Raw genomic sequence first — 16,028 nt, forward strand, 5'->3', positions numbered from 1 at the left:
CGCCTAAGTAGTTTGTGCTTAGCCGGTCCCAAACCCGGATAAAGGAGGAGCATTGCGGTAGGTGACAACCAGCGTAAAAATTTCATCACACCTCATGATATTGATTCAAATGATAAAAACGTTGGGGCGTCCTCTACTATGTACAAACTGTGGTTTACCTGAAAGGAGAGAAACAAGAACAGAGTGGGCATAATCATATACAGGACATTGAAAGATGCTGTAATAGCTGTGAAAAGAGTAGGAGATAGAATTATACTAGTAAAGCTAGTACCAGAAGGAGAAACAATAAATGTAGTTAGTGCTTATGCCCCACAAATAGGACTAGATAGTGAAAGTAAACAAAAGTTTTGGGAAGATATGGATAATCTAATACAAAGTATACCGAATGAAGATAATGTTTTTATCGGTAGAGATTTGAATGGAAATGTAGGAAATGATAGGCAAGGTTATGAGAATGTTCATGGAGATTTTAGTTTTGGCAGCCGAAATGAAGAGGAAAAAAATATAATGAATTTTGCTATGGCATACGACCTAATACTAGCAAATACCTACTTTATAAAAAGAGAGTCACATTTAGTGACTTTTAAAGTGGGCAACATAGAAGCTAAATTGACTTTCTCTTAACGACGAAGACAAATAGAGCTCTATGCAAGGATTGCAAGGTCATTCTAGGAGAGGCTTTAACAAGTCAACATTGGTTAGTGATCTTAGATGTCAAATTTAGGAACAATTCAAGTAAGGTTAGAAGAAATAGTATAGCTTAAACAAAGTAGTGGGAGTTAAAAGGAGTAAAGCAAGTGAAGTTCAAAAATGAGCTTCTCGAGTCTGAAGCATGGAAGCTAGATATGGAGGCCAATGATATGTGGATACAGATGGCATCAAAGATTAGAGAAGTAGCTAGAAAAGTACTTGGAGAGTCTAGAAGACATGGACCATGTCACACCTTACCCCTCTGTAAGGCATAACATGATCCCGTATAATACCTAATGAACTACCGAACTTCACCTATCGATAACTCATTAAGTACCCCACAAGGGATTTTAAACAATTTTCTTACTTTTGACAAGTGGTGAGCATTTTCTAATAGGTATTTAAAACATATGATTAAAAGTAAATCTAGTTAATATTTTTAGTTCATTTTATTTTTTCACAAATTTTATAAAAATTTTGACAGAGTTCCCTCTGTATTTTGAGAAAACAGTTCTTCAAATACCTGTAAAAAGCACTTCTAAAAATTTTTCTCAACAACTGTTTCAATTTCATACTCAATCTCAATCAATTTCTCAACACATTTATCAACTTTCAAATTTCAAATCCACTATCCAATGATCATCAAAATACTAGCAATCCATTTCATTCAAATTAAATAAAATAGTTCCATTCATATTTCATTAGAAACAAAACAATTTAGATACATCATTATAAAATTTACATTAAGAGAATTTCAAACTACAATATATATTACAACTTTATATAATTTTTATACAAACTGCTCAAGACCCATTTTTACATGTCCATACATTTATATGCAATACATACATGAAAAGAAATATTTACAATTAGGGTATAAATTATACCCGAAGACTTTAAGCTGATAGCTCCTCACACCTCAAGAACTCACGCTCCTCTAGTCTCTCAGATCTCATGATAAAGAATAGAAGCCATCGCTGAGTACTAGGACTCAGTGGTGCACAACATACTAAATAATCTTTATGCAAAAATAAAATCACATTTATTCAAAAATTTGACTAAACATAAGCATTAAACACAAAACATGAATTATGAGATTTTAATGTAAACCAAGTTCATTTCAAAGTATCAAAGCATATTTCATAAAACCCATAGTTAGATCATGCCATTCGAAACAAATAGAATCTCAATAGCCAGAGGCTAAAGAGAAATCATATCACAAGGCTAGCTAACTCAAATATATGGATATCCATTCACATCCTCTTCTACTGGCACACCTCAACACTTCTCCAGAGAAGGAATCAAAATTCGAAACTAATTACCCCCACTAGTCGTGCTAGTGAGGTGTTCAAATATATGGTCATGACACTGTGGTTTCAAAACTTATCTTAACAATTTGCTAAACATTGCTATTTCAAATATACACAATAACTTTCACAGTTTAATCAAAACATCATAAATAATGTCACAAATAAACTTTCAACAATTCCAAATCACAAGTAAAATACATATTTCGTTCACTTTATCAATGAATTTTAAAGCATGAAGATGTTGTGCACAAACCTCAAATGAGTTGCCTTTTGGCCTTAACTCGACTCCTCGGGTTCTGTCCCGGTATTCTTTTCCACTGAAACACATAATTTTATAGTGTTTCAGTACCATAATTTAACATAAATCCAAAAATAAATTTAACTTCACTTATACCTAGCTCTAACGTGCTAATTTTGACGTCCTTGAAATTTTGTGTTTCGGGTTACTATTCACTGCACTATTCAAGTCAAATAGTTGACTTCTAAGGCTTAATAGGTATGGGAACTCCAACTTTACCCACATACCACATTTTGGTCATTAAACTTGTTGGTTTTGGTCGTTTTCTCAAAGCTTAGGTCATTTTGGCAAAATTGCCAATTTTCGGTTTTGGAGTTCTAAATTGCACTATTCCATTGGTCAATCTACCGTTGGAATTTGACAAAACTTCCTTCATAGAAAATGTTCCTTATTGTCTTAAGTGTATTCTCATTTTTGGATCACCTCAATCAGAGTTTTGTAGCTCAAGTTATGGCCAAAATAAAATTACTGTTCACGTGCACTGTTCATGCTGAGATTTTGGGTTCTGGCAGATTTTGATCCAATTTTGGTCAGTAATTTGATTAAGTTAAGTTCATAATTTGGTCTAAATTTCTTCATATGAAATGTTCTACTATGTCTTAGGTTTCCATTGGTTCAAGAATCGCCTAAATCGGAGTTTTGTAGAGAGAGTTATAACCCTTCAAACATTACTGCTCAATAGAAATTCTGCAGAGTTGCAGGTTTAGTAACTCAAATTTGCTCAATAATTTGAATGGGTTAATGGCATAATTTGGGGTGGTGTTCTTCATAACAGTTTTAGATCTATACCTTATCTAATTGCTGGTAAAATTTCAGGTCAATTTGACCTTCCTAGCTCGAGTTATGACCAAATGAACAGTTACTGTTCATTTGGTCAGTTTGGTGCAGTGGCAGCTTGCTCTCATTTCACTTTGATCAAATTGTTCACCCAGTTTTGGTCAGTTTTTGGGCATGGTTCCTTAATGAAAATTGTGCTCTTTTATGTCTATTTTCATCCCCAATTTGTGGAATATCAATTGGACTTGTAAAATTTGAGTTTTGGTCCTTCAAAGTGGGTTTGGTCATGCTGCCAACAGCATGACCATTGGACCTACGAATTTGGTTTTCATTCCAACAATTCCCACACATTTCCTTTGGTTATTATTGACCATTTTTCAGTTCATAAGTGGCCAAAGATATCCTTTATGCATTTCTTCAAAAATTTGGTTCACAAACCCTAAGTCCCAAAACCCTAACTTACTAAATTATTGTATTTAACTACATTTATGCATCTCTATCCTACTACTATACTCATACAAACTTACTACACCTTTAATTCATTCAAAATACATCAAACTTTCCTACATCCATGGCTGGCCGAAATTTCAGTTTGTCCTTCCCCATATTTTTATTTCATTTTAACACATTACAAGCTAATTCAACAACTAATGATGCATTAAAAATGGAAAGTAACAAGTTAACATGCTCACCTCTCTTAAATCCTCAAAACCCTATCTTTAACTCCTCTTTCTTCTTGAAATTCTCTTCTCAAGTTGCAACTACAAGCTTTAATGAAGTTCTTATGAGAGTTATTAAGGTTGGGTAATGAAAAATTAAGCTTAAAGGTAAGCTTAAATGAAAAGCTTTCATGGAGGATTTATGGAAGAGGGGAGGCGGCAACAAGAGAGAAGAAGAAGGGTTTTTCTAATTTTTTTTTCTTTTGTTTCCTTTATTTATTTAGGCTTAGGGAAGACCATAAAAAATTTAATTTAATAAATATTTAATTAATTCTTTTATGACATCATTCATGATGTCATCACCTTTGACTTTTCTAACTTCTTTCTTTTTTTTATTTATTTTTTTCTATTAGTTCTTTAATTTAATTCTCGATTTTGAAATTTTCTTTTCTCCGTTTTTATTTGACAGTTAGGTCAGGAGTAAGCTCTCGGGGTCAATTGACCAAATTGCCCCTCGCCGGTTCATCCCGGTTTGCAAATAATTCCATATTTCTTCCGGCTCCCTGACCTAATTATTTGACTGGCTTAACAGTTCTTTTTCATGATTTTCTCTTTTCCACTGTGTCCATAAGGGTCTTAAGGATCGCAGCGTCACTTTTTACGGTTCGAAATTTGAGTTTAAAACGACTTCGCAGTCGTTCCCGAGGAGGTCACTCATCGTTGTGACTCTCGGCTCGTTTAACTTCTTATGTTCTGTTTTTCTTATTTATAGTTAACTAATTAAACATTACTAATTATTTGTGTTTATGACTTCTCAAGTTGTCTTAAGTGTGGCTCTAATCTCCTTAATTGTCCGGACCGACACCGGTCACCGGAACAGTGAAATCTACCAGGCTATGCAAACGGGGGTGTTACAGACCACCTTCAAAAGAGAGATGGTGGTGGAATGAGGAAGTATAAAAGGCAGTGAAGAGAAAGAGGGAATGGTATAAAAAATTACTTAAGTGTGATAATAATGAGGTATATGAATAGTATAATATAGCAAAGAAAGAGGCAAAAAAGGCAGTTAGTCAGGCAAGAGTGCAGACCTTTGAAAAATTATATGAGAAACTTGGAACTAAAGAAGGGGAGAAAGATATTTATATATTAGCAAGGAGGGGAAAAAAATGTCAAGATCTCAATCAAGTTAGGTGCATTAAGGATAAAGAAGGAAAAGTGTTAGTAAAAGATGAGGACATTAAATAAATATGAAGAAATTATTTTGATGATCTCTTTAACAATAGTCAAAGTGGTAATAGCATGAATATAAACTACAGAGCAATAGAAAAGAATGTGAATTATACTAGAAGGATTAGATCTTTAGAAACAAAGGAGGCACTTAAGAGAATGAAAGTGGGTAAAGCTTGTGGACCCGATGGAATACCAATTGAAGTGTGGAAGTGTTTGGGAGATATGGGAGTAGCATGGTTAACTAAATTATTTAATAAGATTCTAAACTCAAAGAAAATGTCTGAGGAATGGAGGAGGAGTATTTTAGTACCTATTTTTAAAAATAAGGGAGACATACAGAGTTGCTTAAACTATAGGGGAATTAAACTTATGAGCCATACTATGAAGTTATGGGAAAGAGTTATGGAACATCGACTACGTCATGACACTTCTATCTCTCCCAATCAATTTAGCTTCATGCTTGGTCATTCAACTATGGAAGTGATCTTTCTCATTAGAAGCTTGATGGAGAAATATAGAGATGTGAAGAAATATCTACACATGGTTTTTATCGATTTGGAGAAGGCTTATGATAGTATTCTAAGATATGTCTTATGGAGATTGTTAGAATAAAAGAAGGTATCTATTAGGTATATACAAGTGTTAAAAGATATGTATGAAGGAGCAACTACTATTGTGCGCACAGTGGGAGGGGACACAAGAGATTTTCCTATCTCAATTGGATTACACTAAGGTTCAGCTGTAAGCCCTTACCTTTTTATATTAGTTTTAGATGAATTGATGAAACATAGACAAGAGAGCATCTCTTGGTGCATGATGTTTGCAGATTATATAGTTCTGATAGATGAGACGCAAGAAGGTGTCAATAGAAAGCTAGAGCTTTGGAGAAGTAATCTAGAGTCAAAGGGTTTTAAGTTACGTAGTACGAAGATAGAATACATGCATTGCAAGTTTAGTAAATGTCGAACTGGTGATAGGGAATGAGTTAATTTGGATGGAGAGGTACTGCCCCAAAGTAATCACTTTAAATATCTCGGTTTAATCCTTCAAGTAGATGGGGGATGTGAGGAGGATGTTAGTCATAGGATTAAACTGGATGGTTGAAGTGGAGAAGTGCCATGGGAGTTTTATGTAATCACAAAATTCCCAATAAGTTAAAAGAAAAATTTTACCGTACAGCCATACGACTGGCCATGTTATATGGTAGTAAGTGTTGAGCACTGAAGGAGTCATACGTGTCTAAGATAAGAGTTGCAGATATGAGAATGTTAAGGTGAATGAGTGGTCATACTAGATTAGATAAACTTCGTAATGAGAGTATTAGAGAAAAAGTAAGAATGGTGCCAATTGAGGATAAGTTGAGAGAAAGGAGATTGAGGTAGTTTGGTCATGTGAAGTGTAGACATACAGAGGCTTCAGTTAGACAAGTAGATCACATTATGTTAGAGGATAGAAAGAAAAGAAGGGGTAGACCTAAACTGACTTGGAAGAAAGTAGTACAATATGACCTAGAAGCATTACACATTTCTGAGAATTTAACCCAAAATTGTTTAGAATGGAGAAAGAGAATCCATATAGCCGAACTCAAATTCTTGAGATAAAGGCTTAGTTGAGTTGAGTTGAGTTATATCTAAGAATATATTTTTCAAAATATATAGATTAACTAATTAATTTTACTAAACTAGAGGGACTAAATCGTAGTATTTCCTCTAGTTTAGTAAAATTAATTAGTTAATCTATATATTTTTTAAAATATTATATTTTTTAAAATATATAGATTAACTAATTAATTTTACTAAACTAGAGGGACTAAATCGTAGTATTTTTTAAAATATATGTATCACTAATTAGTTTCCTTAAAATAGAGAGACTAAATAATAGTTTGAATAACATAAATAATGAAAAATTTGACGGAGGGACTAAATAATTTAACAAAAGTAAAATATATGAACTAAATAATATATTTTTCAATATAGGGACTAAGTAGCTAATTTCATTAAAATACATGAACTAAATAATAATTTTCTTTATATTTTATTAAGAATAATAGAATTACAACCATGGGCTCAATATAATAAACTTAAGGAGAACAAGAACCCAAACCCTTACACAGGAACCTAAGAGACCTAAACAAGGACATAGCATCTTCCTCAGTGTCGCTAGCCATCCTTGCATTGAAGTTGAACTGTTGACTAGGAAGAGAGAGTGACCCAAGTGTCTGTGGGGAAGCTCAAACTGAGCAAGTGAAGCCACCAAAAAACCACCATTTGAAGCCAATTCCTAGCTGGCACTAAAACCTCAAGCACTCAAAAAACAGAATTATCAGACCACGACCTTGGGAGGGTGACACTAGGCAAAGCTCACCAGCATCTCAATCTCTTTTAGCCTTAGGGGTCAACCATCCAATTGACAAAATCAGTTTTGTGACCTTGGAGTTGTCTATCATCATAGCTAGAAGAAGAACCCACTGAGTTTTAGCAGCTCCAAACCCATAAAAAAATGTTAGCTTGATAACACCTATTACACAGGTCTAAAGCAACATGCTCTCTATAAATCCTTCAAGACCTATAAGACAAAAATCATTGCCAAACTATTTACACTCGACCTAAAGGTGTAGAGGGATAGAACCCACAGTTCAAGCCAAGAAGAAACCCAATGCAAGGGAAGTCCATAAATGGCAGCAGTGAAGGGCTAAACTTGAGAAGGACAAGAACTGAAGGAACAAGTAAATTGCTCTCTCTAACTTAGGGAGAGAAGAAAACTATGGTCATATACAATAAGGGATTTATCTTCTCAATATAATCATAAGCATTGACATAAAGTGAAAACATTTGCCTTTCTCCATTACAATTCATCATAGTTTTATTTCCACTAGAAATATATATATATATATACACCATACTGAAAAAGTGTCTACAGTTGTGAGCAGGAGCGTGATAATTTAATTTTGAATCAAATTGAATCATAAAAACGGATAATCGAAAGATAGTAATATGCAAACAGAACTGAATCAAAAATTTGGTTATGTGCTATTTGGTTATATCAGTGTTTAAAAAAAAAAATCCAATTCAGTCAATCCATTTCCTATATAATATAGATTATAAGAAAAAAAAATCTAGTGTCAATTCAAAAAAATTCCTTCCAAAAATGCAACAATATGCAATCAATAGTCAATCTAACATTTCTTAAAAAATAAATAAATCAATCAATCAATCAACGGTTAAGTTTTAAAAAATAAAGACAATCAAATGCCCAAAAGATTGACCTCAAAAAGCAACAGCAATAGTAACACCTAAGCCATCCCTAGTTTGCTTTTTGACAATAGCAAGTTAATTATCATAATGAGTCTATAAATAAAACATAAAAACTAAGCAACTAGACTCTATTTACAGAATTAGGAATTTCAACCCTAATTCAATCATAATGAGAAAACTAGAAATAAATAAATTAATAAAATAAAATAACTATTTTCTATATTTTTTTTTCTTATGATAAGTAGTCCTTAAATATCTAGGATTTCATATATCATTCCCCTTTATTGAACAGAACTCAACTCGGAAGGGTTAATTTGCAAGTAAGACTCCAAGAGAGAATAATCTGGGTTGCCAAGCTCTTTTTCATAAATCCAAGTACCATTTGGAATTGGATCGATCGTGCCACTTCATGAAAAATATGTGAAGAACACTGTAAGAGGATGTAACGAACTCATTATTTGTCATATTGTCAATGGAATCTTATTATCGAGGTAAAGATGGCAACTTTGGCATATGTTGATTTGCAAAAACACTAGATGGCAAAGTAGTAGGCTCAAAAGTGTCTCAATAAGGTGACAAATCCTCTACAATAAAAAAAAGACTAATATTCATATTATTAAGCAATTCAAGTAAATATAAATTAGATCCAAGCCTTTTTAAGATGGGAAATAAGCCAATAATCGAGCATGTAGTTTCTTTAAAGAATTCCTAGAGTCATTTTTAAGATCTCTCATGTTTTCAAAGAAGCTAACAATTGTGCTGATTGGTTAGCTAATTTTTCCTATGACTTTTCATTGGGTGATCACTATTTGGATTCTCCTCCTAGTGTTCTTAGTTTATGGATTAGTTGTGATTTGCAGGGTGTTTCTTTTAGTAGAGTAGTGTAGGTTTATTTGTTTTGGGCTATTGGCCTTGTTTCCACCAAAAAAGGATATTTTTCAAACGAACACAAACCATGCATAATCACTTACATTGAACTCTTTTATTTCTACAATGCACATCAACAGTACGTTTGTAAGTTTCATTACTTAAAGCAATATTTCACCTATAACCTTCGCATGTAAATTCCCAAATTCGCTCTTTGACCATCAACAATAATTACAAGTTTGCAACACCAAATGGAATCAAAAGCTTACGATTGTGAAACCAAAAGCTTCACGTGAAAAGGAAAGGAGAGTAGGAGTCCTATTCTGAACGATATAGCATCATATACCTAAGTTTGGTTAATTTGGTTAGTTTCTTTTTTCTTTTTACTAAATTAACTGAATGGAATCAAAATATTGAAATTCTTTGAAAATGATAATTGAAATCTAAGTGATTAATTTAAAAAATAAATCAAATTGGTTTATCTTGATTTTTCAATTAAAATTGATTTTTGCTCAACCCCACACGTGAGATTATAGGTTTAAATCTTGGCGTGATCAATTTTTATTCAAGGATTGAACTTGTTAATGTTAGGATGTCTTGAATTCGGGCGATTAGATCTTGAAGTCTTAAGACCATGTTGCATGGTGATAGAAATTTAGTGGGCCATTGTCTCAAGTCCATTTGAACACAGAGCTTAAAGCTTTGTGAAAGCCCACGTTCACTTTAAGTGAGGACCAAGTAGGCTATAGAAAAGCTGGTTCCTACTTCACGCCTCTGATATAAAGATTGAAGCATGGCAACATTAAGCTCTTGATAGGGACCGTGGCAACACTATTGTGTGATAAGGTGAGATTGGGTGCAATTGATTTTATTTTATTTTTTAGATAAATTATTTTAAGTATCATTGATAATCTCTTTTTTTCCCTAATTTAGTATATTTTGACAATATTTTTGAAAAATAAAAATAATGTTTCTCTATAAACATCACATTTTTTTATTTAAAAATCAATTTTAACATCTTTAACTCCCTCAAATCTTCCAACTCTCTCTATTATCTCAATATTTTCCAATTTCTCAACACCATTAATTTTTTAATTTCCTCTACCATATATATCTTTTTTTCGAAAATACAACATCAATTTAATTAGAAGAACTTGCTAATTTAGTATCAGTTAAGCGCCTCTCTCTCATTTGGAAAAATTTATAATTTTAAATTTTTATCAAAATTTTTTAAACCTCAATTTAAATAAATTTACTAAAATTATTCCCACAATATAAAATTTCACTTATAAAATAAACTTATGAATGTAAAATTTTATTATATTCATATGTTAAATCTCTTTTTTGTATTTTAATTTTACTTGTGGCTCAATAATTGATTTATTTATAAAAAATATTAATTGCGTATTTAATAATTTTACACTTTTACCTTTTCAAACTTACCAACTAAATTCACATATTTTTATTAAAATCGTAAATATAATAATTATTTTCAAAAATAAAAATAATAAATAATTAAAGGAATTAATTATTGTCATAAAATAAAAACATTTAATGATTTTTTAAGAGATTTCTTTATGTATGTATATAAACGCAAACACACGTAAACTCACCCACACCCAATTTGAACTCTCACTTTCGCGCTAGCGCATCTGTGCCTCTGTCTGTTAACGATTATTTCCCGGGAAAATCAATAGCCTGATACCGAACGGTCTCACATATTTCTACCCTCTACCCGCCAGCACCCAAACCCAATCCCACCCGTCTTCTTCAACCTAACTCCTCTCTTTTTCTCTTTCTAGGGTTTCTCTGTTGTACATTCCCCTATGGATGATCCCATGATTTCACCATTGACAGTCCAATCAGCTCCTTCGTCACAGCTGAATGTTCCTGCAATAATGCCACGCCCCTCTCTGAATCTCGAAACCCAAGCTCCACCTGACCACGTGAACCGCTTGATCAACTCCAGCCATTATATCTCTCCGTCGAGAACAATTTATTCCGATAGGTTTATTCCCAGCAGATCCAGCTCCAATTTTAATCTATTCAACATTTCGTCGTCTTCGCCGCCGTCATCAACAAATCTTCCGACGTCTGACGGAGGAAAGGACAGCTCCAGTGCCTACGCGGCACTACTACGTTCTGCTCTTTTCGGACCCCACACGCCGGATAAAAGGGACTCGCCGGGACGCAATATTTTCCGGTTCAAGACGGAGACTAGACAGTCAATGCACTCGCTCTCGCCTTTTGGGTTTGAAGACAAGAGACCTGGCGTTAGTCATAGCCCGGTTAAGACTCCAAGGAAGGTTCCAAGATCACCTTACAAGGTAAATTTTGAATTTTGAATTTGGATTTGAATATGGAGTGTGTGTGTGTGTGTGTGTGTGTGTGTGTGTGTGTGTGTGTGATTTATCGTGATTGACTTTCTTTTGATTTTGGGTTTGTTTAGGTATTGGATGCACCCGCATTGCAAGATGATTTTTATTTGAATTTGGTGGACTGGTCCTCACATAATGTACTCGCTGTGGGTTTGGGTAATTGTGTGTACTTGTGGAATGCTTGCAGTAGCAAGGTGAGTACCAGGTTTTGAAGTTTGCTGCTGTTCGAGTTCTTTTGGTGCCGTTCTGAGATTTTAATTAATGGGTTTTTGCAATTTTTACTCATTCTTGGTGTGGTATGGTTTGGTGAAAATAGGTGACAAAATTGTGTGATTTGGGAATTGACGATAGCGTGTGTTCAGTAGGATGGGCTCAGCGTGGGACACATCTAGCTGTTGGAACTAGCAATGGGAAAGTACAGGTTAGTAATGGTAATAATTAGTAGTTTTGTTTATATGCATATTTTCCCGCATGTGCATCGTTATGTGCTTGTAAAAATCGACTGGTAGCAATGTCAAACATGAAAAAGGGAAGAGAGACAATATTTGACATTTGAGAAAACAGATTCTTTGATCAAATAGAATTTTAATAAGATGGCAGACTTTTAAAAGATTTGAGTTAGGCCAAGAAATTATAAATGGTCCCTAGAAGAATCAAGCTATTGCATTAAATTGAAACAACTTCAAGAGTTTCTTATGTTACTAAGTTGGCTGTGTTCTTTGTTCCTTTTGGCAATATCAAGAAAATATAGCATGTTTATACCACAGTTCTGCGAAACACTCTATCAATGTTCTTATTGGATTCTTGCATATTTCAATGACTCATTAAGCCCTTTTATCATCTTGTTTATAGATATGGGATGCGTCTCGCTGTAAAAGAGTAAGAACCATGGAGGGCCATCGATTACGTGTTGGGGCCTTGGCCTGGAGTTCATCAGTGTTATCTTCTGGTAGTCGGGATAAGAGTATTCTTCAACGAGATGTACGTGCGCAGGAAGACTTTGTTAGCAAACTCTCTGGACACAAGTCAGAGGTTGGACTTCTAACATTTTTTGCTTGAAACTTCTTGACTAATTAATTTTACTTTCTAATTTTTTGTTATTGTTTTGGAATTCACTTAGAATCATTATTTTGCATGCTTCGCTGTTGATTTCAATCTACCAATTGTGATTTTTTTTTAGAAGCTATACCTATCATTTTGTGCATTGAATTTGATTATTCTTGTTGGCCTAATAATAATTGGTTGTGGTCAAGGTCTGTGGATTGAAGTGGTCGTATGATAACCAAGAGCTGGCATCTGGTGGGAATGATAATAGAGTAAGTAATGGCTCCTTTTTCATAATAATTTATTTTGTACAACTCTTCTATTTTGCACGGATACACTTTGGTTGTCGATTTTGGTGGGACACACACGAGACTCACAATGATCAATGGTCAAAATACAACCATTGTACATATGACGGTTGTATTTTAAAATTTTCTGTTTTCATATATAGCTCAGTGTTGAGGTTGCTGAGAAGTTTTTATTTTTCTCCTTCATTGTTGAGATTGCTGCAAAGTATTCATTTTTTTGTGCATCAAGGGCTTAATTTTTGTCATCCATATCCCAGCTGTTTGTTTGGAATCAACATTCAACTCAACCTGTGCTAAAATACTGTGAGCATACTGCGGCTGTAAAAGCAATTGCTTGGTCGCCCCATCTTCATGGACTTCTAGCATCTGGGGGCGGGACTGCTGATCGGTGTGTAAGGTTCTGGAATACGACGACTAACTCCCATCTCAGCTGCATGGACACTGGCAGTCAGGTTAAGTACAGATTCTTATTTTATATATTTGGCCCTCTAACTATTGACCAATAGTCATATTAGCCTTTGATAAAAATTTGTAGTCAAACAGACCCTTCAGTTCTTAAAATGAATCAAATAAACCCTTTATAATTTAATTTTAATTCAATTATGTTCAAACTACCATCAAATACCTATAGCAAAATAATATAATATTATTTTAAAATTTTCATTCATTTAAAAGTAAAATATATATATATATATATATATATATAATTAATTAATTAATTAATAAAAAAATAATTTTCACATCAAAATCGAGTTGCTGCTTCTCCTTTTCTTTTTCTTGCCCTTCTCCTTTGTTGCTATTCAGGTTAAGAAAAAGAACCAAATTCAAAACAAAACTCAACATAATCATGATGAGGTTTTAATAATCATCCATAGGATGTTCCAAGAAATTAATATTTAAGTATCAAAAAAAAAAAAAAAAGAACTAATTTTTGGAAGGAAGAGACATTACCTGAAAGGTGACTGATGCAAGGGGTGCACCCATCCCTCTGTAGTGTGGACTAGGCCGTTTGGCGGTGATAACGTGGCAGAGGATGCTCAAGGCCGAGAATAGTTGGAGTTCTGTTGTTGCCAGATACTCAGAGTATCAAGTGGGTAACCGGAAATAAACCTGCAATGCCACCAAAACCACTGGCAACAAATTTTCTGTCCCCAACTGCTAGCTAGGAACACTGGCCGCAAAACCATTGTGGCCTCACTCTCATTCTCTGAAACAACTAAAAATTTTGAATCTTTTCTTCGTTTGGACACAAACCCAATTCTTGTTCCTCTTTATGATATGCCCAAAACCTATAACAATTAATCAATTAATATGTATAATCCTCTTTGCTTGTGCTTATAATCTTCTTTTTTGTATTTCATTAATTTACTAATTTCATTTGCAATAAACTTTATAATGACCAACCATAGTTTTTTTACCTCCAATAGAAGAGAAGTGTAGAAAAGGTGAGGGGGACCAACCATTTTATGCTCTAGCTATACCTTCCAAGGACCACGTCACATATTTGAGAGCTTATTTTTGCATAGTACATAAAATGAAATATATTTCCTTGAGATCCATAACACATTTTTGGGAGACAACAAAAATATATTTTTGTGTGTGTTTATGCATGATTATTACTAATTATGGTTCATTTCCATATTATGCATGAACCTTTTTTGTGAAGTAATAGACGCATAGCAAGAAAATATATGAAACATTGCCTATTCAAATTATCCTCTCTCTCTCTCTCTCTCTCTCTCTCTATTTGCCCTTAGATGTACTGACTTCTTCCTTTTAATGTGGCAGGTGTGCAATCTTGTGTGTTCTAAGAATGTCAATGAACTGGTCAGCACACATGGGTACTCTCAAAACCAAATAATAGTATGGAGATACCCCACCATGTCAAAGGTCCAAAACTTTGTATTTTCTTATAATACAAAATTCTCTTGTTAAATTTTTTTTCTTAATGTTTATTCTGCTCTTGCAGTTGGCAACTCTTACAGGTCATACATACAGAGTTCTTTATCTTGCCATCTCGCCAGATGGACAGGTAGTTCATCCTCCATTGACAATAGTTGTTGTTCTTTTTCCTAATAAATAAGCATTTTTCTCAAGTACTTAATTTTTGTTGGAGCATTTTCTTCTCTAAGCTATATAACAACTGTTTATGTTTCAGACTATTGTCACGGGAGCAGGTGACGAAACTCTACGGTTTTGGAATGTGTTCCCTTCCCCTAAATCTGAGGTTAATTCTTCATTTTATTATCCCATCCTATGTTTTATCACCGTGTTTGATAAGCTAGTATGGTTTAATATATGTTACCATGTCCTCCAATTCTCTTTTCTGCTAGAGGTTTCTCTGGTACACAAATATATAGTTTTAGTTTATGTCCATAGGATGGGTGCACCAATAACTTTGCCAAAAAACAGTGGTTGTTTTTCACCAGTAAATGAAATTAGAAGTGTTCCTGTACCTTTATTTGCTATACCAATAATGTGAGCTTACTAATTTATAAAGAGGTTGTGTTACATTTGACTTGGAAAATCACATTCCTGAGTTGTCAATACTGCTGTACAAACATCAGATGCTGAATATCTTATGTGTAGACTTGTTGAACTAGGTTAACGCATTTTTGTCCGTAGAATATATATTGTGGGACCAATGATATTTTAGTTTGTATTGTTTCCTCTAGCCTTACAGAAGACTCACTTGTGTATGAATTGATTATTATTGCAGAACACTGACAGTGAAATTGGAGCATCATCTCTAGGGAGAACTACGATCCGGTAATTCATGGAGACGGGTTTTCATTTAAAATATCTTAAGGCTATTTCAGTAGAAGGAGAAAAGATTGTAAATATGTGACAAGCTTGGAAGATTATTCTGCAAAATAGAGCCTTATCAGATTGGTTTTCTCGAACCAACCCCTAATCGGCCAGGAAATTTGCAGGGACCTGAAAGGCTGAACATGCGAATGGATGTAATGATATTTCTAGTAGTTGCTGGAAATAATTAATTTTGTTTTTGGTCCTTTTATATCTTGATTTATAAATTGTATAGTGGGAGGTGTTTCTTTTGTATTATTAAATGCTTCTTGCATTTGTATATCAATAGAAGATGTTGAAGGATTTTTTGTAGGGAAGATGTTTTAGATGTTCAACATTTGGTATAGCACGTTTTCAGAGTTTTTGTAAATAAAATCTTTGTGTGAATTATTATTTTCTCCATAA

The 16,028-nt window shown here is 33.8% G+C and overlaps 1 protein-coding gene across 1 annotated transcript; it reads left to right on the top strand.

Moving 5' to 3' along the window:
* The first annotated feature begins 10,756 nt into the window (after positions 1-10,756).
* LOC110669084 (B-type cell cycle switch protein ccs52A) lies at positions 10,757-16,028 on the top strand. The gene is made up of 10 exons (XM_021830566.2): positions 10,757-11,412; positions 11,535-11,657; positions 11,780-11,884; positions 12,316-12,495; positions 12,717-12,779; positions 13,073-13,267; positions 14,604-14,705; positions 14,785-14,847; positions 14,974-15,042; positions 15,535-16,028. Exons 1-10 carry the CDS (start codon positions 10,912-10,914, stop codon positions 15,586-15,588), a joined length of 1,455 nt encoding a protein of 484 aa, XP_021686258.2. The 5' UTR covers positions 10,757-10,911; the 3' UTR covers positions 15,589-16,028.

Source organism: Hevea brasiliensis, chromosome 9, assembly GCF_030052815.1.
Source record: "Hevea brasiliensis isolate MT/VB/25A 57/8 chromosome 9, ASM3005281v1, whole genome shotgun sequence".
In the NCBI taxonomy this organism is placed as follows: Eukaryota; Viridiplantae; Streptophyta; class Magnoliopsida; order Malpighiales; family Euphorbiaceae; genus Hevea; species Hevea brasiliensis.